Here is a 23,597-nt window from a genome sequence, read left to right as displayed (position 1 = left end):
TTCAACCAAAATTTAATGAGTGCATGTACAAAGTTGATTATGGCGCCATGATGCGATGGTTTGTCCTCGCGGCCCTATTCCACGTGGCAACGCCGGCGGTCGAGTTCTGCCGCACGGGCCTCCTGTCGTCGCTGAACGATAAATCCGTCGCGCGGCGGCGTCCATCGCGGCGCGTCTCGCCGTGACTCGATCGTTTAGGTGTGCTGCCCCAAGTTCTGCGGCGGCTGCGACGAGGTGCAGTGCCAGCTGCGGCAGGCGCGCTGCTGCCCGGCGCAGATCTACAAGGCCGGCCGCGCCTGCCGCGGCGCCGGCGACGCGGGCTGCGTCTTCCCCCGCGAGGCCGACGACGGCACGTTCGCGTTCTGCCGCGGGAACGCGCGCGGCGCCGTCGGCGACGCCGCGACGTGCTGCCCGGCGCGCTGCGGCCGCTGCGACGCCGCCTGCGCCGGCGACGCCGCCTGCTGCGGCGCGGCCGTCGCCGCCGCGGGCCGCGCGTGCGCCGCGGCCGACGACGTCGGCTGCGTCGGCCCGCGGCCCGAGCTCGACGTCGGCGGCTTCAAGGGCGCGGCGCCGGACGACACGACCGGCGACGTCCACGTCGTCATCGCCGGCGACCGCGTCCAGTCGCTCGGCGTCGTCGCCTGCGCGTCGTCGTGCGCCGCGTCGGCGCGCCGGCCGGAGCGCCTCGCGATCCACGCGGTCGTCGACCCGCCGACGGCCGCCGCGGCGCGCGCGGCGCTGGCCTGCGCCCTCGGCGCCGTGCGCGTCCGCGTCTACGGCTTCGACGTCGCCGCCTTCGCGGGCCGGAGCTCCGCGGCGAACCTGACGATCCGCGCGCCGGAGAACGCGCGGAAGGGCAATTTGGCCGCGGGCCCGAACTTCGCGCGCTTCTACCTCGCGGACCTGCTGCCGCCGGGCGTCGACAAGGTCGTGTACCTGGACGCGGACACGATCGTGCGCAAGGACGTCGCCCACCTCTTCGACACGTCGCTGACGTCGTCGACGCCGCGGAACTTCGCGGTCGCGGCGGTGTCGCGGCGCTACAAGGCCATGTGCGGCAGCTTCATCAACTGCCGGTCGCCGGAGGTGACCATGCTCCTCAAGTCCCAGAAGATCACGGACCCGGACGCGCAGCTCGACCCCTTCAACGCGGGCGTGCTCGTCGTCCACCTCGGCCGCTGGCGCGCGCTCGAGCTCACGCGCGCCGTCGAGTTCTGGATGCGCTGGAACTCGGACCTGCCGCTCTACAAGCTCGGCTCGAACCCGCCCCTCGTCCTCGCCGTGCGGGACCGGTTCCAGCACCTCGACAACCGCTGGAACTGCCAGCGGGGCCACACGTGCTGGGACCGCGGCGACGCGGGCGCGCTGCACTGGAGCGGCGCGAACAAGCCCTGGGGCCTGACCTTCGAGCGGGACCGCGTCGAGTGGCTGCCCTTCGCCGCGCCGAAATGCCTCGCGGGCCTGCCGGAGCTCGGGGCCGTCTACGAGGCGACGTCCGCGGGCGACGACCGCCGGTTCCGGCCGCGGCGCCGGTCCCGCAACGCCACGGGCTTCGGGTCCCGGAGCGCCGGCGTCGCGCGGCGGCCCGCGGAGGGCGACCGGGACCTGCTCTGGCCCGCCTACGACCTCGTCGGCCGCTTCGAGGGCACCGCGCGCTTCCCGGACGACCGCGCCGCGGCCGCGGCCGCGGCGCGCGACGCCCTCGCCGCCGCGCTCGAGGCCCAGGTCGGGGCCTACCCGCCGAGCGACGCGCCGACGTTCCTCCGCGACGCGCGCCGGGCCGTGCGCGCCATGGCCGAGAGCTACGGCGACTGCGGCGCGATCCTCGCCTGCGTCTTCGGGCGGGCGCTCGAGGTCGACGCGTCCAACTTTGGCAAGGACGCGCCCTGCGGCGTCGTGCCGCCGCCGTCGCTGCTCCGCTCCCTCGAGTTCCTCTCGGCGCTCCTCGAGGCGCCCTTCTCGCGCGACGTCGCGTTCCCGGACGCCGCGTGCTTCGTGATCGCCGGCGAGCCGCTCCGCGCGTCGACGGTGCCCGAGGCCCTGGACCGCGTGCCCGTGCTCGCCCACGCCAAGGCCGACGACCGCCGGGGCATTTTGGTGCCCGGGCCGGCGACGATCCCCGGCGATCCCGCGACGCGGCCGCCGCCGGGCCGCGGCGGCCCGCGGACGCTCACGCTCGGGCTCGGGCAGGCGCCGCCCCTCCCGCGGCGGCGCGGCGCGCCGAGCCTCGTCGACGTCGTCAAGACGGGCTGGCCCCGGCGCGTCCTGGCCCTGCGCAACGCGAGCCGCGGCGCGTGCGCCCGCGTCCCGCGCGCCCGGGGGGACGGCGACAAACGCGCGCCGCAGGCGACCTCGACGCGGCCGCCTTCGCCGCGGCGCCCCCGGGGTCCGAGTGGGACGCGCGGTCGGGGCGCCTCTTCTGGCGGGGCAAGCTCGACCCGAAGTTCAACTGCGACGACGACGGCACGTGGGCGCGCCTCTCCGCCGTCGCCCTGACCCTCGCGCACCCGGCGCTCTTCGACGCGCGCATGACGCGCAAGGCCAGGGCCGCCCGCGAGGAGGCGTGCCTCCGGCGCGCGCGCGACGACGCGTCGGCCTACGCGCGGCACCTCCGCCGCGTCGTCGCGAAGAGGTCGGGCACGGCGCGGCCCCGCGTCGCGAATCTTGGACGTTACGGGTCATCGTCGCGGTCCGTAGGCGCGGCCCGTGCCCGTGCCCGCCCTCGCCCACCTCGGCGCCAAGTACCTGCTCGCGCTGCCGGACGCGGGCGGCTGCCTCGGCCCGCGCGGAACTCAGACTTCGACGCGACGGACGCCTTTGAGGAGCGGAGAGAGAACACCGAGTTTCCGAAGCCTGTGCGAGAGGAGAGACCACTCGAAATCGGAGAAACCGCCGCTTTCGGCGCAGGCCCCGACGACGACGACGCGGCGCTCTTCGCCGCGGGCGCGGCCGTGCTGCGCTGGGACGCGGACTGCCGGTCCTGGTTCCACGCGGCCCTCGCCAACGGGCGCACGCACCTCGCCGTCGACGTGCGCACCGCGGCCAAGGTCGCGGACCTGCTCGTCCAGAACGACGCGGCCGCGCAGTTCCTCGCGCGCGGCGCGCGCGGCCTCCTGTGCCGAAACCAAATCTTCAACCCGACTTCAATGTGAGCGTATTCGAATGTTTTGACACAAGCTCTTCGGCTGGGCTTCGAGAACTCGACGAGAGCGATCGATCCGTCCAAAAATCAGCCGAATCGACTTCGATTTGACCGAGCTAGAGAATTCTCAAGTTTGGTGGGGACCCCCCAAACCAGTGGTTGGTTTCGGCACAGGCGGCCTCTTCGACGCCGTGCTCTGCCCGCGCTGCGCCGCGGCGCACTGGGCGCGGGCGCTCGTCGCCCTCGGCGCCCGCTTCGGCGTCGGCGACGCCCGGGCCGCGCGCGCGGCGCTCCGCGGCCTCGGCGCGCCGCTGACGCCGTTCGTCGCGTGTAGTGCTCGGGCGAGGCGATCGCCTCATGGCGCACGCACGCACGTGGCGACGGAGGAGGTCTGAGCCTTCGAGCCTGAGAGCCTCCGGAGGCGTCTCCGGCTGCGGAGCTTCGCCAAGTGCGATTTTACCTCAGTGTCGCCTCAATGGGTCGCGACGCGCGTAGGTGAAGTCGACCCCGCACAATTTCTCCACAACGATAACTCGCCCCTCCAACGAAATCGACGATGGAACGCCACACCAAAGTCATCATCGCACTGATGTTCGTCGCCTGGTTCTTGATCACCGCGTCGACGGTCATCCATCAAGAGATTCATTCCGAAATGCGGGAACACCTCCAGCATTCGCTCCACAAACAGGAGCACCGTTTATCGGACGCGTTCCAGGAGCTCCGCCGCGACGAGCACGTGCTCGAGGAGAAGTTCGAGGAGGCGCGCGAGTTCGTCGAGAACAAGTTGGAGGACACCGCGGGACAGGCGGTCCTCGCGCTCGCGGAGCTCGAGTGGGAGGTGGACGCGCGCGTCGTCGACACGTCCGCGAAGGACCTGGCCGCCGAGGCGGCGCGCGGCGGCGCGCGACCCGGCGTCGCCGGCGCCGAACCCGCCGTCGCCGCCGCGAAGCCCGTCGTCGCGCGCGAACCGTTCGTCGCGGACCCGCGGCGCCCATCTCCGACGAAGAAAGCGTCCCTGCGCGGCGCGACGAAACTGCCGAAGGACTACGCGGCCCTCGCGGCGCGGAACGTGCTCGCGTCGGCGCCGCGGCTTCGAAGGGCGGTACACTGGTAACTTGGCCGATGGAAAATTACGAGGGGGCGTATGTGCAAACAACGTGGAGAGCCAACTCTCACGCCTTCGGGGGCGCGCCGGTCTCCCAGAACTTGGGGAAGGAGATCGCGAGGCCGAAGCTGGGGAGGTCGAAGGGCGCGTCGAGGAGGAACTTGGCCTTGACGCGCGAGACGCGGTAGCGCGCGACCATGATGTCGAGGGGCGAGACGCCGCGGTTGTCGCACTCGTGGAGCAGGGGCCGCGCGTGGTTCGTCGGCTTGGCGTCCGCCGCGCGCGTGTCGCAGCGGACGAGGTGGTCGAGGAACGCGTCGGCTCCGAGCCGCGCGGCCGAGTGCGCGGGCGTCGCGCCCGTCTTGTCGCGGGCCCGCACGGAGGACCCGGCGTCGACGAGGGCCGAGACGACGTCGAAGGAGCCCGGGCTCGCCCAGTCGCGGTGCGCGGACAGCGCGGACCAGTGGAGCGGCGACCGGCCGAGCGAGTCGCGCGCGTCGCGGATCTGGTCCGGCGCCGCCGCGCAGAGCAGGCGGATCGTGTCGACGCGCGCGAAGGCCGACGCGTAGTGGGCCGCCGTCGCGCCGCGCCGCGCGTCCGCGCGCGCGACGTCCGCGCCCGCGGTCAAGAGCGCGCGCGCCGCCGCGGCGTTGCCCGCGAGCGCGGCCAAGTGGAGCGCGGACCGGCCGAGCTTGTCCGGCGCGTCGAGGTCCGCGCCCCGGGCGATGAGCACGCGCAGCAACTCCGCGGCCTTGGGGTCCCGCATGCGCGCGGCGACGAGCAGCGGCGTCAGGCCGTCCGCGTTCCGCGCGTCGAGCGCCGAGGCGTCAAAATTCTCCGAGCCGACGAGCGCGGCGAGGCCCTCGACGTCCCGCGCCTCGACGAGCTGCAGCAGGTCCGGCGCCGCGTCCCGCGCCACCGGGGCGCCCGCGCCGGCGCTCCCGGCGGGCTCCTTGTAGGCCTCGAGCGCCGGCGGGGCTTTGGGCGTCGGCTTCTTGTGCGCCGGGGCGGGGCCCAGCGACGCGTCGTCGCAGCGCAAAGGCCGGGACCCGGCGGCGCAGGCCGCGAGGGCGCCGGCGCGGGCGGCGCGGCGGCCGATGCGGGCGAACATCCTCACCGCGGCGTCCACGTCCGACTCACGCACCAAAGCTGAGACGGTGTGTTGCGGCAGCATCAGCCGTTGAAGCGTGTTGCGGCAGCATCAGCCGTTGAAGCAGACATCAACACGAAGCAGCCCATCGATGGGCCTCGCGTACTAGTAATCGTCGCGCGCGCATCGAAAGAGATGATGGACGCCCAGGACTGGCTCGAGGACTACGAGCGCGTGAAGAAGTCGACGTCGTCGACGCCGGCGCGCCAGGCGAACCTGCGCGCGCTCCACGAGTCCCTGAGCCGCATGGAGGAGGACCCGCGGAGCTACGACCTGCGCCGTCGCCGCGTCCCGCGGACCGTACCAATAGATGAAACCGCAATCAAACGTGCTAGGTCCAAGGCCGAGGCGCGGCGGCGGCGGCGCCTGCTCGACGCGCTCCGCTTCGCGCCGGGGGCCGAGAGCCCGACGGCGCACGCGACGCGCGCGACGGAGAGCCGCATCGAGGAGCAGGAGGCGCTGATGCGCAAGCAGGATTCGGCCATCAGCGAGATCCGCATGGGCGTCGAGGCCGTCCACGACCTGTCGTACCAGCTGCGCGACGAGACGCACCTCCACGTCGGGCTGCTCGACGACGTCAACAGCGACGTCGAGGACGCGCACGCGGGGCTGCGCCAGGAGACGCGCGCGGCGGAGACGTTCGGGAAGCGGAGCGGCGAGTGCCCGCTCTACGTGACCATCGTCGCGAACGCGGCCGTCATCGTCGCCCTGCTCGTCTACGGGCTCCGGGACTAGGCGTCGCTAAGGCGTCGGAAAGAGACGGTCCTACCGACGCCTCAGAGGTCCTCGGCGTCGACCTGGGGCGTCGCGGGCGTGATCGCGCCGCCGTCGTCCTCGACGGCGCCGCCCTCGTCCTCGACGGCGAACTCGTCGAAGTTCGGGTCCGGGTCGACGGCGACGGCGCCGTCCGCGGCGTCCGTCGCGAGGCCCTCCCAGGAGCGGTCGTCGACGGGCTTCTTGGACACGGCGCGGAGGAGCGACTCGTAGCGGCAGCGGAGCCAGGCCTTGTTCGCGCGGTAGCGGTAGTGGGGCCCGGCCTTGTAGAAGGAGTGGTAGGCCACCGCGTAGAGCATGGACGCGCGCTCGTGGTCGCCCAAAAAGCCGTGGATCTCCGCGGCCGCGAGCGCGCTGCTCCCGCAGGCCGGGTGGCCCGGGCCGAAGCGCGCCTCGCGGATCGCGCGCGCGGCGTCGTAGAGCGCGGCGGCCTCGCGGTGCTCGCCCTCGGCCAAATGGACGACCGCGAGCTGCGTCTGGCACGTCGCCACCGCCGGGTGCGACGGGCCGAGCGTCGCGAGGCGGATCGCGAGCACGGCCTTGAAGTCGGCGAGCGCGCCGCCGTCGTCGCCGCTCCGGTGCTTCGCGCGGCCGCGGCACCAGAGCGTGTTCGCCACGTCCGGGTGGTCCGGCCCGTGCACGCCTGCGCGGACGTCGAGCGCCTTCGTGTACGCGCGGACGGCCGACTCGTGGTGCCCCGACGCGGCCTCGGCCGTCGCCGCGCGCTCGTGGAGCGCGGACCCGGCGACGGCCGTGCCCTCGTCGCCCCCGAGAGCCTCGGCGACGGCGAGGGCGTCGTTGTAGCAGTCCCGCGCGGCGCCGAAGTGGCCGACGACGCGGTGCACCGTGCCGAGGTTGAAGAGCGTCGGCGGTAATGCTAAATCCGCGACGCGGCGCCGCTCGATGAGCGCCGCGACGGTCAGGCCCCCCGCCGCGGGCGTCGCGGCGCTGACGACGGCGCCCAAACCGCCCGTCGGCGTCGTCGGCGGCGCGGGCGACCCGGGCGACGCGGGCGCGCGGAGCCCGCGCGACGACGACGACCGGCGCTGCGCGGCCTTGAGCGCCGCGTGGGCCGCGTCGGCGTCGTCGCGCTTCACGGCGAGGGCTACGCCGTGGGCCTCGAGCGCCGCGCGGGGGCGGCCGCTCTTGAGGAGCGCGTTGCCTAAGCCCGTCACCGACGGCGCGAGCCCCGACGACCACGCCTCGCCCTCGTGCGCGAGGTCCGACGGGTCGAAGCCCCGGCGCCGCATGGCCACGCGGCCCCGCAACGCCACGAGGCGCACGTCCAAGGCCAGGTCCAGCAGCAGCGGCGACTCCGACGTCGACGTGCCGAGCGCCTTCTCGAGCGTCGCCGCGAACGACTCCAGCACGCGCGCGGCGCCCCGGCGCAGCGAGTGGCCGAGCTCGCTCTTGCCCAGCACGGGCGTCGCCGACGCGGCGAGGGCGGCGCCGGGCGGCGCCCCCGGCGCGTCGCCCTCGCCGCCGCCGACGAGCCGCCGCCGGTCGCCGCGGTCGAGGCCGAGCGCGCCGCGCATGCCGTAGGACCGGAAGATCACGCGGAGCCGCTCGCGCATGTCGTAGTCGTCGAGGCCCCGGGCCACGTCCAGCGCGTGAGGGTCGAAGCTGTCCAGCGCCGACGCGCCGACCTCGACGGCCGCGCGCGACGCGCACGGGCGGGCGCAGCGGTGGTACCTGTGTGGAATTCAAATCTTCAACCCGACTTCAATGTGAGCGTATTCGACAGTCGCGACGCAAGCTCTTTGGCTGTGCTTTGAGAACTCGACGAGAGCAATCGATTCGTCCAAAAATCAGCCGAATCGACTTCGATTTGATCGAGCTAGAGAATTCTGAAGTTTGGTCAGGACCACCCAAACCAGTGGTTGAATTCCACGCAGCGGTGGTACCACTTGCCCCGCCGGTCGCCGAAGCGGTCGGAGGTCGTGCGCCCGGAGAAGACCTCGAAGGACTCCTGGTTCGACGACCCGTCGACGGCGGCGAGGGGCACGAAGTGGCCCACGCTGCAGAGGCCCACGTCGACGCACCGGCCCTCGGCGGCGAGGTACGCGCGGAGGTCCTCGGACGCGCCCCGCCCCAGGGCCCGCATCTCGTCCTTGCCGTGGCTCTCGTCCGTCATCTTCACCATGGCCCGCAGCGACCGGTCGACGTCGCGCGTCAGCGCGCGCCAGCCCGCCTCGAAGGACGCCTTGCGGCCCGCGGCGTCGCCGCGGCCGCCGCGGGGCTTCGCGCGCGCGTAGGCCGCGTCGAGCTTCGCCGCGCCCTCCGCGAGCACGTCGCGCGCGTGCTGCAGCACCATGGCGAAGGTGTGCCAGGGGCTCGACGTCCCCGCGACCATCTCCTCCTGCTCGACGGCGCTCAGCGTGTCGAGGACGCCGTCGTCGCCGCCCATGGGGTTCGCGCCGCCGACGCCGTCCGGCGACCCGTAGACGCGGTCGTAGAACGACGACTCGTACTCGTAGCCCGTCTCGTGCGGCGGCCGCGACCCCATGGGGTTGGCCATGCCGAGGTGCGCGTGTTTCTCTTCGTACGCGTCGCCGTAGTCCGTCGGGTCGTCCTCGACGCGCTTCTTCCGGTGGGCCGCGCCGAAGGGGTTCTCGCCGCCGACGGCGCCGTCGTCGTCCTTCGTATCGTAGGCGTCGCCGTAGTCCAACGGGTCGTCCCGGACCTGCTTCTTCCGGTGCGCGGCCCCGAAGGGGTTCTCGCCGCCGACGGCGCCGTCGTCTTTATCGTAGGCGTCGCCGTAATCCAACGGGTCGTCCCGGACCTGCTTCTTCCGGTGCGCGGCCCCGAAGGGGTTCTCGCCGCCGACGACGGCGTCGTCTTTATCGTAGGCGTCGCCGTAGTCCAACGGGTCGTCGCGGACCTGCTTCTTCCGGTGCGCGGCCCCGAAGGGGTTCTCGCCGCCGACCGCGCCGTCGTCTTTATCGTAGGCGTCCTCGAGGTTCAGCTCCGTCGTGAACTCCTTGCGGTCCTTGCCATGGTAGGGGCTCCCGACGAGCGACGTGCGAATCAGCTTCAGCGTCAGCTTCTCCGCGGGGCTGTGGTCCTTGGCCATGGGGTTGGCCCCGGCGACGCCGCCGTCGCCCTCGCCGTAGACGTCGGCCGTCGCCACGTGGACGTCCTGCTTCTGGAGCGTCGTGCTCTTCCGGACCTTGTGCCGCTGCTTGCCGAGGCGCATCGCGACGGAGTCGGCCTTGCTGTTGTGGAAGTCCGTCCCGCGGCGCGGCGGCACGGCGCTCTCCTTGCGCTGGTCGTGCGTCGCCGCGAAGGGGTTCGCCGTCATCGCGACGTCGCCGTCCGTCGCGTAGGCGCCGCCGAAGTCCGTCGGGTCGTCCTGCTCTTTTTTTTTGCGGTGCGCGGCGCCGAAGGGGTTCTCGCCGCCGACCGCGCCGTCGTCTTTATCGTAGGTGTCCCCGAAGTCCGTCGGGTCGTCCTTCACCTTCTTCTTGCGGTGCGCGGCGCCGAAGGGGTTCTCGCCGCCGACGGCGGCGTCGTCTTTCTCGTACGCGTCCCCAAAGTCCGTCGGGTCGTCGTCGACGGTCTTCTTCCGGTGCGCCGCCCCGAAGGGGTTGGCCGTCATGTGCGCCGCGGGCGACGCCGGGTCGCGGGACCCGTAGACGCCGTCCGCGGTGAGCTCCGGGCCGCCGGCGTCCGCGGCCTGCTGGCGCAGCGAGAACGGGTTGTTCGCGAACGTCGCGGGGCTCAGCGGCTCGTCGTCGACGTCGGCGGAGTGGGACTCGCGGCGCTTCGGCGGCGGCGCCTTCTTCGCGGAGGCGAAGGGGTTCCAGGAGCGGGGCTCGTCCGGCGCCCGCTTCTTCTCGTAGACGGCGTCGAAGTCGTCGAGGAGCGCGGACGCGGACGGCTCCCGCGCGACGAGGTGGCTCGAGTTCGGGTTCGACGTCATGACGACGTCGTCGTCGCCCGGCGCCGGTGGCCGGGGCTTGCTCGCGAAGGGGCTCCAGGCGCTCGCGGCCGGCGGCGGCGGCGCCGCGGCGCCGCCGCCTCCGTAGACCGCGCCGAAGTCGTCGAGCACCGCGGACGTCGACGGCTCGCGGGCCATCTGCTGGACGTGGTGCGCGTTGTAGGGGTTCGCCACCATGCTCACGGGCGACGTCGGCGTCGCCGGTTCTTCGTGCCGCGTCGCCTTGGCCCCGGAGAACGGGTTCCAGGAGGACGCCGGCGGCGCGGCCTTCTTCTTGTCGTAGACGGAGAAGTCGTCGCCGGCGTCGTAGAGCGGGTGCTCGGCCTCGGTCATCGTCGCTCCTAGCCGCCCATGTCCGGCCCGGCCGGCGGCGGCGCAGGGCTGCTCTCTTGGCAGCCAGGGAGTTGGGGAGCCGCGGAAGCAATCAGGGCAGCTCGACGGCACCATGAAACGCGCATCAGGGTGCTTGCAGAGCATCTTGAACACACGAGTCCCTGCACCTGCGCTGACGAGATGATCGCACTGCGTGCTCTAGCTATTGCGCTCGTCGGCGTCGCGCTCGTCGGAGATGCGCTCGACACGGCGACGACAACGCGTCGATCCGCGGCGTCCTTTCCATTGGCGCTGCAGCTGGAATCGGCTTTCGTCGATGGAGGAGCTCGAGTTGCATCTTGAGGTCTGCATCGCCGCGCGCCGCGCCGCTCGCATTCGTACGCACCGTCCGCGCGCCGCTCCGCAGGTCGCGTCGCGCTGCGCCGCGGCGCCGCCGCCGCCGCGACCGCCGCCGCCGCGCGCGCGCTGCCGGCGGCGGCCGCGGGCGGCGCGGCCGTCGCCGTCGACCGCGTGTCGCTCGGCCCGACGATCAGCAACGGCAAGGCGGGCAAGAACTACGCGCTCTACGAGGACACGATCAACGGCCCCCGCGGCAGCCGCAAGGTCGTCAACATCGCCTTCGAGTACCCGCGGCTGTGGAGCTCGCTGAAGACAGGGCAGGAAAAGGGTGATTCAATGTCGCTTCAATGTGAGTGTTTCGCGCTCGCGCGTTCTAGAAAAAACATCCACGCTTCGAGACCGTTCCGAAAGATGATCGCTCGTCCAAAAATCAGCCGAAACGAGTGGAAAACGGCCGAGATCGGAGCCTTTGAAATTGAGAATTTCGCACCCTTTTCCTGCCCAGGCTGAAGAACAGCGTCGACCTCATCGACGGAAAGACGGGCACGGTCGCGACGGTCGTCGCGGCGCCGCTGCCCGACGCGGCGGCCCTCGACTCCAAGGCCTTTTACGCCTGCATCTTCTCGCCCGACGGCAAGATCCAGCGCGCGGGCACGCCGGTCGACGAGTTCAAGATCCTCGGCGTCCGCGACGGCGCCGGCGGCGCGCGCGAGGTCGACATCAAGTTCACGGCCGTGTCGCCGAACAGCCGCCTCATCGACCGGCGCGCCGTCGCGACGGCGACGGCCGTCGGCGACACGGCCTACATCTTCGTCGTCTCCGCGGCCGCGGTCAAGTGGAAGGAGGAGCGGGACACGGTCGAGACCGTCGCGCGGACGTTCAAGGCGTCGTTCTAGGGGGGCGTAAGGGATCCTTCGTGTCGATGGATGGACGTGCTCGCCGCGGCGCGGTCGGCGACGCCTCCGGGCGCTTGGAGCCCGCTTGGCCGGGGGTCGCTCGAGCGCCAAAAAACAGAGGAGCCTGCTCGAGGTGGTCCACCTGGCCGCGCCGCGCCGCCCGTCGCTTGAGTCGACGAGATGGGCGGGGACGACAACGAGTACGACTACTTGTTCAAGGTCGTGCTCATCGGCGACAGCGGGGTCGGCAAGTCGAACCTCCTGAGCCGGTTCACGCGCAACGAGTTCTCGCTGGACAGCAAGTCGACGATCGGCGTCGAGTTCGCGACCAAGTCCATCGTCGCCGAGGGGAAGACGATCAAGGCGCAGATCTGGGACACGGCGGGCCAGGAGCGGTACCGCGCGATCACGTCGGCCTACTACCGCGGCGCCGTCGGCGCGCTCCTCGTCTACGACCTCACCAAGCACGCGACGTTCGAGAACGTCGAGCGCTGGCTCAAGGAGCTCAGGGACCACGCCGAGGCGAACATCGTCGTCATGCTCGTCGGCAACAAGAGCGACCTCAAGCCCCAGCGCGCCGTGCCCACGGAGGAGGCCATGGCCATGGCCGAGCAGCACAACCTCGCCTTCATCGAGACGTCGGCGCTCGACGCGTCGGGCGTCGACATCGCCTTCCAGAACATCCTCACGGAGATCTACCGCCTCATGAACAAGAAGCAGCTCGCTTCCGAGGGCGCGCAGAAGGCGACGGTCTCCGCGGGCGAGAAGATCTCCCTCGGCGGCGGCGACGCGGAGGGCGCCAAGAAAAAGAAGTGCGGATGCAACTAGGGCCCGCCGGCGTAACTACGTTTGCTCCCGCGCGGCGCGCCTCCTCCGAGCGACGTCCGCGGGTCGCGCGCTTGGGTCGCGCGGCGATCGCGGCGATCGGCGTCCCCCGCGCGCGCGTCGACGCGGCTCGACGCGACCTCGGCGGTGCGCGGGCCATGCACGACGCTTGCGCGAGGCACGTCGCGCGCTCGCGAGCGGCCGAGGCGCTCCAGTCCGCGGCCGCGGGCGGGCTCGCACACGCCTCGCCGAGTTTGGCTATGATTTTATGAAGTGGCAATGGCTTGGGCTGTGGTAGCTCCGAGCTCGCAACCTTAGTGATGGCGTCGCAGATCATGCTCGACGTCGCGTCCAAGTTCTCGCGGAGCGGCGAGTCGCCGCGCGAGTCGCCGCGGTCGTCGCGGCCCCGCTCCGGGTCGCTGTCGACGGTGCAGGCCGACGCCTGGCGGACGCGCGACGAGCGGCTGCGCTGCATCGCGGCGAGCTGGACGGCGCGCGTCGAGGCCGAGGTCGCGGCGGTCGCGGCGCGCGGCGGCGGCGGCGCGCCGCGCATCGCGCGCGGCGCGTGGCCCGGCGACTGGCCGAGCCGCGCGGCGCGGCCCGCGGCGGCGGCGGCGTCGCGCGCCGCGGCGGCGGCGGCGCCGCCGGCGCCGTCGCCGCGCGGTCCGCCCGAGGCCCGCGCCGTGCCCAACGGCCGCGCCTGCGGCCTGCGGGACTACTGCGCGTCCGTCGTCGCCGCGGCGCCGCGCGACTACGCGGGCCCGTTCTACGTCGTCGACGTGGGCGCGGCCGAGCGGCTCTACGACGCCTGGGCGGCGGCGCTGCCCCGCGTGCGGCCCCACTACGCCGTCAAGTGCTTCCCCGACGCGGGCCTCTGCCGCGCGCTCGCGGCGAAGGGCTGCGGCTTCGACTGCGCGTCCGAGGCCGAGTGTAGGCTCGTCTTCGCGTGCGGCGCGACGCCGCGCGACGTCGTCTTCGCGAACCCCTGCAAGCGGCCGAGCGACGTGAACTTCCTCGCGGCGAGCGGCGTGCCCTGGACGACCTTCGACTGCTGCGACGAGCTCGCGAAGCTCGCGGGGCTCCTCCCCGGCGCGACGCGGGCCGTGCTCCGGCTCCGCTGCGACGACCCGACGAGCCGCCTACCCTTCGGGCCCAAGTACGGCGCCCTCGAGGACGAGGTGCCCGGCCTCCTCGCCGCGGCGCGCGCGGCGGGCGTGGCCGTCGCGGGCGTGTCGTTCCACGTCGGCAGCGGCGCGCGGTCGCCCGCGGCGTTCGCCGCGGCGATCGCGGCCGCGCGGCGCGCCTTCGACGCCAACGCCGCGGCGGGCGGGGCTCCCTTCGACGTGCTCGACATCGGCGGCGGCTTCTGCGGCGGCTTCGACGCGTCGGGGACCGCGGCCGTGTCCGCGTCGGGCGACGCGACCGTCGCGGCCGCGGTCAACGCCGCGCTCGACCTGAGCTTCCCCGCGTCCGACTTCCCGGGCCTCGACGTCATCGCCGAGCCCGGCCGCTACTTCGCCGAGGCCGCCGCGTCGCTCTGCTGCCGCGTCGTCGGCGAGCGGCACCGGTCGCGCGCGGACGTCGGCGCGCCGCCGGAGCCCGAGGCGCAGTACTGGATCACCGACGGCGTCTACGGCGCCTTCAACGCCATCATCTACGACGGCTGGCTGCCCCACGCCGTCGTCGTCGACGACCCGCGGCGCGCACACGGCGCCGGCGACGCCGGCGGCCGCGGCGCCGGCGCGGCGCTCACGACCGTCTTCGGCCCGACGTGCGACTCGCTCGACGTCGTCTTCTCGCGCGTCCGAAACGCGCCGCCGCTGCGCCGCGACGACTGGCTCCTCTTCCCCTGCTGCGGCGCCTACACGAGCGCGGGCGCGGCCGACTTCAACGGCATCCCCGCGACGGCGGCCGCGGGCGTCGAGACGAGGTACGTCCGCTCCGACTCCATGCGCTGCACGGCCGACGACGACGCCCTCGGCCTCCTCTACTCCGACAAGCCGCCCATGGAGATCATACGCTACTGCGACTAACGGCGGGTATAGGGGCTCCGAGGCCTGCGGGCTCGCGCGCGGCGAGTATGCGGCGCGCCGCTTGCGGCGGTGAACCACGCGGAGCGCGACATTTCGCCGCATTCCTAGGCATTCTTTCATCTATCGATCCATGGATCTCCGGGCGCTCCTGCTCCTCGTCGGCCTGGTCGGGGTGCGCGCGGACGACGCATCGGCCTGGGACGTCAAACCTCCAGACGCCTTCTGCGTCCTTCACGGCGCTCATCTGTGCGTGGGCGACTACCACACCCACGTCAACCAGGACGAGACGACCTTCAGCGCCGTCGCGCTCGGCCGGAGCACGTTCGCGGCCCCGACGTGCGGCACCCGCGTCCCCCTCCCCCCGATCGACCCCCCGGAGACGCGTTCGCGCGCCCCCCCGCAGATTCGGCGACCTCGACTCAGACGGCGACCTCGACATGGTCGTCGGGAAGGACGAAGGCACGCAGGGCTCGCTCCAGATGTTCGAGAACGTCGGGACCGCCTACCAGCCGTCCTTCCGACGCGCCGACGCGTACGAGGGCTTCGATCTAGTCCTTTCTCTAGTGTTGAAAAACGGCAAGTACCCCCGGCCGGCGCTGGCCGACCTCGACGGCGACGACGTCCTGGACCTCGTCGTCGGCGTCGAGGACGGGACCCTGTATTTCTTCCGAGGCTTCATGGTCCCTGGGGTGGAGCTCCCGTGGTTCACCGCGGTAGTGGGCTGGGCGCCCGCGGGCGTCACCGGCGAGGAAAACGCGGCGCCGACGCTCGGCGACGTCGACGGCGACGAGGTCCAGGACCTCATCGTCGGCTACGCCGGCGCCGTGCACTTCCACAAAAACTCGGGGACCAAGAGCGCGCCGAGCTTCGACGCCGCGTCTTCGTATTCGTTCTGGGACCACGCGGACAGGTGGTACGCGCCGGCGCTCGGCGACCTCGACGGCGACGCCGTGCCCGAGCTCGTCGTCGGCATCGAGAATCCGAAGGACGCCAAGGAACTGCCGAAGATCGAGTTCGCTAGCCGCCAGAGCCTTCCGGCCGGTTACCTTATCGACGCCGGCTTCCCGGACGACCTGACCCCCGGCGCGTACCCCGCGCCGGCGCTGGCGGACCTCTTCGGGCGGGGCGCGGACCTCGCGGTCGGGAGCGAGAACGGCGACATCGAGCGCTTCATCTTCGTGCGCGGCTACGGCAATTACTACTACTACTACGCCTACGGCGACGGCCACAGATTCTTCCGCGAAACCTCGTCGGGGTCGCCCACGTCCAAGGTATCGGCAGGGGGCACGTACTCGGCGCCCGCGCTCGGCGACATCGACGGCGATGGCGACGTCGACCTCGTCGTCGGAGACGTAACGGGGCGGCTCGCCTACTTCCAGAACAACGGGACGGCCACCGAGATGCGCCTCATTTACGCCGTGGAGCTCCGCGAGTCCCTGGACTCGTGCCGCGGGCGGTCGGCGTGCGGCTGCTCGTCGAACGAGTTCTGCAACTTCGACTCCGGCTCCTACGGCACCTGCGAGTCCTGCGCGTCCTTCTCCTCCCGGGAGGCGTGCGGCGAGGACGGCCTCCCGTCGGACGGCGAGGACGACTGCGTCGCGTGCTGCTTCGAAGCTGGTGCGATCGAGATCCCGTGGTTCGAGTCCGGGCCCTTTGCCTACGATTCCAATCACTACATGTACATCGAGAGCAAGCCGCTCCTCGTCGACCTCGATAACGACGCCGATCTCGACCTCGTCGTCGGATTCACCATGTACAACGAGTGCTTCGACGACGAAGCCGATTTCGTGGCGCCCGATGGGACGACCCTCTGGGGCCGCGGCAACGGGTGGTGCTCCTCGGACCTCGACGAGTACGTCGGCCAGGCCTGCACGCCGGCCGAGTGCTGGGACCTCTGCGTCGACGCCTACGGCGCCGAGTCGATCTTCGCCATCGAGCTCAACGGCATCGGCGGCAGCTGTTACTGCCAGAGCTCGTGCGACTGCATCGAGGGCGGAGGGTGGGATCAGTACCTCATCACGCGCGACACGCTCGAAAGCCTCCCCAACGAATGCGGCACAGGCACGTGCACAGAGTCTGGGACCGCCTGCCAGGCCGTGTGGACATATGAGGGTCTTTCCGATTGCATAGACATCTCGGGCTGCGCGCCGACCCCCTGCGACGGCGACGAATCTGGGCCGTGGTGCATGCCGGAGGGCGGCGGCGACTACGAGTGGTGCTACTGCACGCCGGGCGGCGACCGCCGGCTCGAAGAGACCGATCTCGCGGCGCTCAAGTCGGGCGGCGCGCGCCGGCTCGAAGAGGCCGATCTCGCGGCGCTCAAGTACTTCGAAAACGTCGGCAACGCCACGCACCCGTCCTTCGTCCTCGCCGCGGACGAGGTCTCGCCCTTCCGGAACATCACGTTCGCCGCCACCGGCGGGTCCACGGCGCCCGCCGCCGCGGACGTCGACGGCGACGGCGACCTCGACCTCGTCGTCGGCTCGAGCCACACCAAGCTGCACTACTTCGTCAACCGGGGCACGGCCGAGGCGCCCGTCTTCTTCCGGGAAAGCGAACCCGCGAGCGAGGACCCGTTCTCGAGCATCAGCCCGGGCGAGGACGCCGCGCCCGCGCTCGCCGACATCGACGGCGACGGCGACGTCGACCTCGTCTTCGGGAACGAGTTGGGCACCGTGGGCTACTTCACCAACACGGGCTCGTCGACGCGCCCGACCTTCGAGCTGGGCCACCAGTTCGAGTTCCGCCTCTCGATGACGATCGCGCTCGCCGACACCGACGGCGACGGCGACGTCGACCTCGTCGCGGGCGAGGCGGGCGGCGCTCTCATGTACTTTGAGAGCGTGCGCGACGTCCGGTTCTTCTCGACGGTCCCCGCGTCGGCGGACCCCGTCGCCAGCGTCGTATTCAGTCCTCCGCTGCAGCCCGACGCTGCGCCCTGCTTCGTCGACGTCGACGGCGACGGCGACCTGGACGTCCTCGTCATACAGGAGAAGGGCAGATTGACGTACCTGGAAAACACGGGCTCGGCGACGCGCCCGGTCCTGGCGGTCGCCGGGGGGCCCCATCCCTTCTCGCGCCTCGGAGTCGAAGCCGCCTGGGGCCTCGTTCGCCCGGCGTTCGCGGACCTCGACGGAGACGACGACCTCGACCTCGTCCTCGGCCTCGCGGACGCCGGTGGGTGGCGCTATTACGAAAACGAGGGCAACGCGACGCACCCGAACTTCGCCGACCCGGAGGGCTCCACGCCCTTCGCCGGCCTCGAGTACCCGGCGACCTTTTCCCCGGGCGACGTCCCCGGCGCCGTCTCCGGCGCGACCTCCCCGGCGTTCGGCGACCTCGACGGCGACCTCGACCTCGACCTCGTCGTCGGCCGCGACCTCACGAAAGACGGCGCCGGCGCCACGGGCGCGCTCTTCTACTCCATCAACGCCGGCGACCGCGCGTCGCCGAAGTTCGGCGGCCTCTCGTCGCTCGCGACCGACCTCGGGACGAGCCCCGCCCCCGCGCTCGTCGACTTCGACGGCGACGCCGACCTCGACCTCTTCGTCGGCGACGCCGGCGATCCCCCGGCGCTCCCGGCGCGGGTCGTCTACTTCGAGCGCTCGCCGGGAGCGAACGTGAGCTTCGCGGCCGGCGAGGCGACGGGCGTCACCTTCGGGTCGGGCTCGCTCCTCGTGCCCGCGCTGGGGGACCTCGACGGCGACGGCGACCCCGACCTCCTCGTCGGGGACGACCGGGGCGCGCTCTCGTTCCTCGTCCGGGGCTACTGCAGCCCCGAGGGCCCCTGCTCCAACAACGGCCTCTGCGCGGGCGCCGCGGAAACGTTCAACGAGGTCTCCTGCGAGTGCCTCGTCGGCTTCTCCGGCGACCAGTGCGACCAGTGCCAGGGCGGCTACTTCGGCCCGGCCTGCGACGTCTGCCCCGAGGGCGGCGACGAGGAGCGCTCGCGGCCGCGCATCACGGACACGTGCGGCGTCAAGAACAGCGGCCGGAGCCGCGGCACGTGCGACGACGCCGTCACGGGCTCCGGCGCCTGCGCCTGCTTCCCGCCCTTCTACGGACCCGGCTGCGAGCAGGGCGAGTGTCCCGCGGGGTCCCTCGAGGTCGCGGAGAGCAACGGCATCTTCTACTTCTCGGCCTGCGACGACTGCGCGCCCGGGACGTACTCGTCCGCGGGCGACGCCCAGTGCGCGGCGTGCGACGCGGGCAAGTACAGCGGCTCCGGCGCGAGCGCCTGCGCCGACTGCGCGCCGGGCACCTACTCCGGCGCGGGCACGGCGGCGTGCCTGCCCTGCGCCGCGCGGTCCTACGCGAAGGCCGCCGGCGCGACGAGCTGCGTCTTCGCCGAGCCCGGGTCCTTCGTCAACGAGACCGGCGCCTCGGAGCAGACCGCGTGCCCCGCGGGCACCTACTCGGGCTCCGGCGCGGCCGCCTGCAGCGACTGCGAGCCCGGCACGTACCAGGACGCGACGGGTAGGCCGAGCTGCAAGCGCGCCGACGGCGGGTCCTTCGTCGACGCGGACGGCGCCTCGGAGCAGAAGCCGTGCGCCGCGGGCACCTACTCGAGCTCCGGCGCCGAGACCTGCAGCGACTGCGAGCCCGGCCGCTACACGGACGGCGTCGGCGAGTCGAGCTGCGCCCTCGCGGACGCCGGGTTCTTCGTGCGCGAGACCGGCGCCTCGGAGCAAACCGCGTGCCCCGCGGGCTACTTCTCCGGCTCCGGCGCGAGCGAGTGCCTTCCATGCCAGCCCGGGACCTTCGCGGACGAGGGCGGCGCAGCCTCCTGCCAGCTGTCGAACGCGGGCTCCTTCGTCGCGTCGGCGGGAGCGACGGCGGAGGTCGCGTGCGCTCCGGGTCGGTATTCCGGCGCGGGCGCGAGCTACTGCGCCCTGTGTCCCGTCGGAGCGACCAACGACGGCGGCGAGGCGACGTGCACGACGGTCGACGCGGGCTCCATGGCGCCACTGCCGGTGGAGTTCCGGCTGACCATCCAGTCGTCCGTGCTCCTCGACGGCGTCGACGCGGACGCGTTCAACGCAGACGCCCCGGCCAACAAGCAGTTGACGACGGCTCTCAACGCCTCGCTGGTCGTCGACCTGTTCACCACCGTAATCATTGACAGCGCCGCGATCGTTTCCGTCGGACCCGCCGCGGCGACCGCACACGGGAGCACCGCGATCGCGTTCGACGTCGCCGTGCACTATTCAGCTTCGGCCAGCGAAAGCATCGAGTCGATGAAAGAGCTCATCCTCGAGGACTTCGACGTCGACCTTCTCGACAAGGTCAAAGACGGGACCCTCCAAAATGCCATCGACGCCGCGGTCTCGTCGAGCGCGCGATTCTTCCGGCGCTCGGCGTCGGTCTCCGCGCTGAGCGGCGCGACCGTCGTCAGCAAAGAGATCTTCGAGGCGAACGTGGCTCCCGCGACGATGGAGACGGAGCAGCTCACGGAGCAAACCTTTGAAGGGACGCTCAAGTGTCCCGCGGGCACGTCCTCGTCGAGCGGCGCGTCCGCGTGCGAAGCCTGTTCTCCTGGAAAATACACCAGGGCGGAAGGAGCGAACATCTGCGAACTAGCAAGCGCGGGCCACTTCGTGGCCGACGCCGGCGCGACCGCGGAGGAAGCGTGCGCTCCGGGCAAGATCTCGCCGGGCGGCGGTTCATCCGCGTGCTACAACTGCGAGCCCGGTGCGTATCGGGGCGAGTCGGGAGAGACCTCTTGCCAACTCTCCAAAGGCGGATTCTACGTGGAACACTCCGGCGCCTCGAGCGAGACGGCGTGTCCGGCTGGAAAGTATTCCGCCTCGGGCGCGACGTCCTGCGCGGCTTGCGAAGCCGGTCGATACTCTGAATCCGGCGCGGATACGTGTTTGCTCGCGGTTGCCGGCTACTTTTGCGCGGACGCGGGCGCCTCTGCAGAAGTGCCGTGCAAAGCCGGGAGCTACTCAGGCGCCGCGGCCTCAAAGTGCACCCCGTGCGCCGAAGGATCTTATGCTTCCAAGCAAGGATCGGCGACCTGCACGGCCGCGTCGGCGGGCAGCTTTGTCGCGAAGCCGGGCGCGACCTCAGAAGTCCGCTGCGAACCAGGAGAACGCAGCGGCGTCGGCCAGAGCAAGTGCGAGCAGTGTCAGCCCGGCACCTACGCGTCCGATGCCGGGTCTACGACGTGCGATCTCTGCGAAGCGGGCACGTTCGCCGAGGAGAGCGGCAAGAGCGCGTGCGACGAGTGCCCGGCCGGCAAATACGCGGCCGCGGCTGGATCGACGATGTGCTCGATCGCGAACGCGGGCTCCTATACGTCGAAGAAGGGCTCGAGTGAACAAGCGACTTGCAAAGCAGGGACGATCAGCGGCCCTGAGCAGAGCGAGTGTACGAAGTGTCCCGCCGGCTCCTTCGCCGCGGAGGACGGCTTGTCGTCGTGCACCCTCGCGAACGCCGGCTACGTCGTCGCCGCGGACGGCGCGTCCCGGCAGGAGCCCTGCGACGCCGGCACGATCAGCGGCGCCGGGCAAAGCTCCTGCGACAAGTGCGAGCCCGGCACCTTTGCGTCGAAGCAAGGCTCGACGACGTGCTCGCTGGCGAACGCGGGATCCTACGTGGCCGAGGAGGGCGCGACCAACCAGCAGGACTGCGCGCCCGGGACGTTCAGCAGCGGCGCCGGACAGTCGTCGTGCGACCCGAGTCCGCCCGGGTCGTACGTGCCGCGGTCGGGCGAAGTGGCCGCGGTCATCGCGGACGCGGGCTACGTCGTCGAGGAGGAGGGCGCTTCGGAGCAGACCGAGTGCCGAGCCGGTTCGTACTCGGGCGCGAAGGCCTCCGCGTGCGAGCCGTGCGAGCCCGGTCGCTACGCGAACCTCGAAGCGGCCGCCACGTGCGAAGCCGCCCCCCCGGGAACGTTCGCGTGGATCCGCGGAGCCGTCGAGCCGTCGACGTGTCCCGCGGGACGGTTCTCCGGATCCGGGGCGGTCTCCTGCGCGCTGTGTCCCGACGGGCAGACGAGCGAGGCCGGCTCGGCGACGTGCCGACCCGTCGACGCCGGGAGCACGAACGCCGAGCTGTCGACCGTCACGTTCGAGATCGAGTCCGGCCTTGTGCTCGACGGCTTGGACGTGGATCGGTTCTCGGGCGATGACGCGGCTCGTCGCGCGTTCGCGGCCGCGATCTACGAGATCGTTAGCGCGGGCGGCATTGTCTACGACGTCTCTGCCGAAGATGTCCATCTTTCCGCGGGTCGTCGACGCCTCGACGCGACCGCGGACGAAAGTACCGAAGTCCGCTTTGTCGCGCGCACAGTCTACACGCTGGTTCCGGGCGAAGACGTTGTCGATGACGCCTTCAAGCGTTATATCGAAAGTCTATACATTCAAGGCGTCCAGAGCCCCCTGCTGGCCTCGATCGCGAGCGGCGACGCGCAGCGCGCGCTGGACAACCGGACCGCCGGCACGTCGATCGCGTCGGCGGTCATCGACGCGGCGTCGAGCGCCGCGCTCGTCGCCGGCGAGACGGGGGTCGCGGTCTCCGAGGCCCGCGCGACGACGGACGCGCTCGTCGTCGCGTGCCCGCCGGGGACCTACTCGACGTCCGGCGCGGCGTCCTGCACGCCGTGCCAGCCGGGGTCCTACACGGAGCTCGCGGGCCAGACGGACTGCAAGTTCGCGGAGCCGGGGTTCTTCGTCGCGGCCGCGGGCGCGTCGGCGCAGGCGCCGTGCCCGGCGGGCACGGATTCGACGTCCGCCGCCGTCGCCTGCTCGCCGTGCCGCGCGGGCTACTACAGCGATCGCACGGGCCAGCCCGAGTGCGAGCGCTGCGAGACGCCGACGACGACGCTCGACGAGGGCAAGACGTCGTGCGACGCGTGCATCGACGACTACTACCGGGACGGCGCGCTCGACGAGGCGCTCGCCGCGACGGGGTCCGCGGCCCTCGAGTGCACGGAGTGCTGCGTCAAGTGCGACGACCTCTGCACGGCGAGCGACGACGACTGCGCCAAGTGCCCCGCGGGCACGACGATCGCGACCGTCGACGCGCGGAAGAACTTCTGGCGCACGTCCGCCGCGGCGACGCACCTGTATCGGTGCGACCGCCAGGGCGCCTGCGAGGGCGGCGCGAACAGCACGTGCGCGCGGGGCCACAAGGGCGTGCGCTGCGGGACCTGCGAGGCGGGCTACTACTACGACTCCGCGCGGAACCGGTGCCAGCACTGCGGCGACAAGTTCGACCTCAGCGGCGACAACATCGTCGGCACGTGCCTCGTCGTCGCCTTCGCGCTCCTCTTCTACGCGGCGCTCCACCAGCGCTACGGCTGGAAGACCATCAAGTCCTACGTCGTCGCCTTCTTCAAGGAGTTCGACGCGCTCGACGTCTACAGCGACTCGCGGCGGCGGAAGCACGTCGACGGCAACGCGGCGGAGCGCGAGGCCGTCTCCGACAAGCGGGCGCGGAGCGCGCCCGCGGGGGGCGACGGCGCCGCAAACGACGGCGAGGCGCCGCACAGGCCCAGGTCGAGCGTCATGACCAAGTTCAAGATCGTCGTCGCGACGTACCAGATCGCGACGTCCATCCCCTGGAGCCTGCCCCAGGTCCGCCTCCCGGCGGCGCTCGAGCAGGCCATGAAGCTCGGGTCCATCGTGAACCTGAGCCTCATCTCCTTCTCCAAGGCCGAGTGCTTCGGCGACGTGACCTACTTCCACAAGCTCCTCTTCACGACGCTCTTCCCCGCCGCCGTCGTCGCGCTGATCCTGGCCGTCGCGCTCCGGCGCGGGCCGCGGATGGGCGGCGAGGAGCGGTCCAGGGCGCTCGCGGGCGCGCTCTACTGGGTCTGCTTCGCGCTCTTCATCTTCGTGCCCGGCACGTCGAGCTACGTCTTCCGCTACTTCTCCTGCGCGGGCTACGAGGGCTACGGCGGCGAGACGGACCTGCGGGTCATGCGCATCGACCCGACGATCTCCTGCGACTCGCCGGGCTACGACGCGTGGCTGCCCTACGTCGTCCTCGCCGTGCTCGCCTACCCCGTGGGCGTGCCCCTCGGCTTCGCGTGCGTGTTGTATCGTCGGCGGC

General features: G+C 71.8%; 4 protein-coding genes across 4 annotated transcripts; 3 read left to right on the top strand and 1 right to left on the bottom strand.

The window, feature by feature from the left end:
• Nucleotides 1-8,029: 8,029 nt before the first annotated feature.
• On the bottom strand, nucleotides 8,030-10,288 carry AURANDRAFT_64938 (hypothetical protein; the record flags this gene model as incomplete). The annotated part of the gene is made up of 1 exon (XM_009039648.1): nucleotides 8,030-10,288. The coding sequence occupies one exon, from the start codon at nucleotides 10,286-10,288 to the stop codon at nucleotides 8,030-8,032; it is 2,259 nt and encodes a 752-aa protein (XP_009037896.1).
• Nucleotides 10,289-11,859: 1,571 nt separating this feature from the next.
• On the top strand, nucleotides 11,860-12,417 carry AURANDRAFT_6384 (hypothetical protein; the record flags this gene model as incomplete). Its single annotated transcript, XM_009039569.1, has 1 exon — nucleotides 11,860-12,417. A coding segment is annotated over one exon (558 nt), but the record flags the coding sequence as incomplete, so codon positions are not given.
• A 422-nt stretch (nucleotides 12,418-12,839) lies between these two features.
• Nucleotides 12,840-14,537, top strand: ODC1 (hypothetical protein; the record flags this gene model as incomplete). The annotated part of the gene is made up of 1 exon (XM_009039788.1): nucleotides 12,840-14,537. The coding sequence occupies one exon, from the start codon at nucleotides 12,840-12,842 to the stop codon at nucleotides 14,535-14,537; it is 1,698 nt and encodes a 565-aa protein (XP_009038036.1).
• A 4,244-nt stretch (nucleotides 14,538-18,781) lies between these two features.
• Nucleotides 18,782-21,112, top strand: AURANDRAFT_11203 (hypothetical protein; the record flags this gene model as incomplete). Its single annotated transcript, XM_009039789.1, has 2 exons — nucleotides 18,782-19,167; nucleotides 20,482-21,112. Coding segments are annotated over 2 exons (1,017 nt in total), but the record flags the coding sequence as incomplete, so codon positions are not given.
• Between the last annotated feature and the right edge of the window lie 2,485 nt (nucleotides 21,113-23,597).

The sequence above is a fragment of the Aureococcus anophagefferens genome (assembly GCF_000186865.1).
Source record: "Aureococcus anophagefferens unplaced genomic scaffold AURANscaffold_12, whole genome shotgun sequence".
NCBI classification, from domain to species: domain Eukaryota; class Pelagophyceae; order Pelagomonadales; family Pelagomonadaceae; genus Aureococcus; species Aureococcus anophagefferens.
This window is presented reverse-complemented; position numbering and strand designations above follow the sequence as displayed.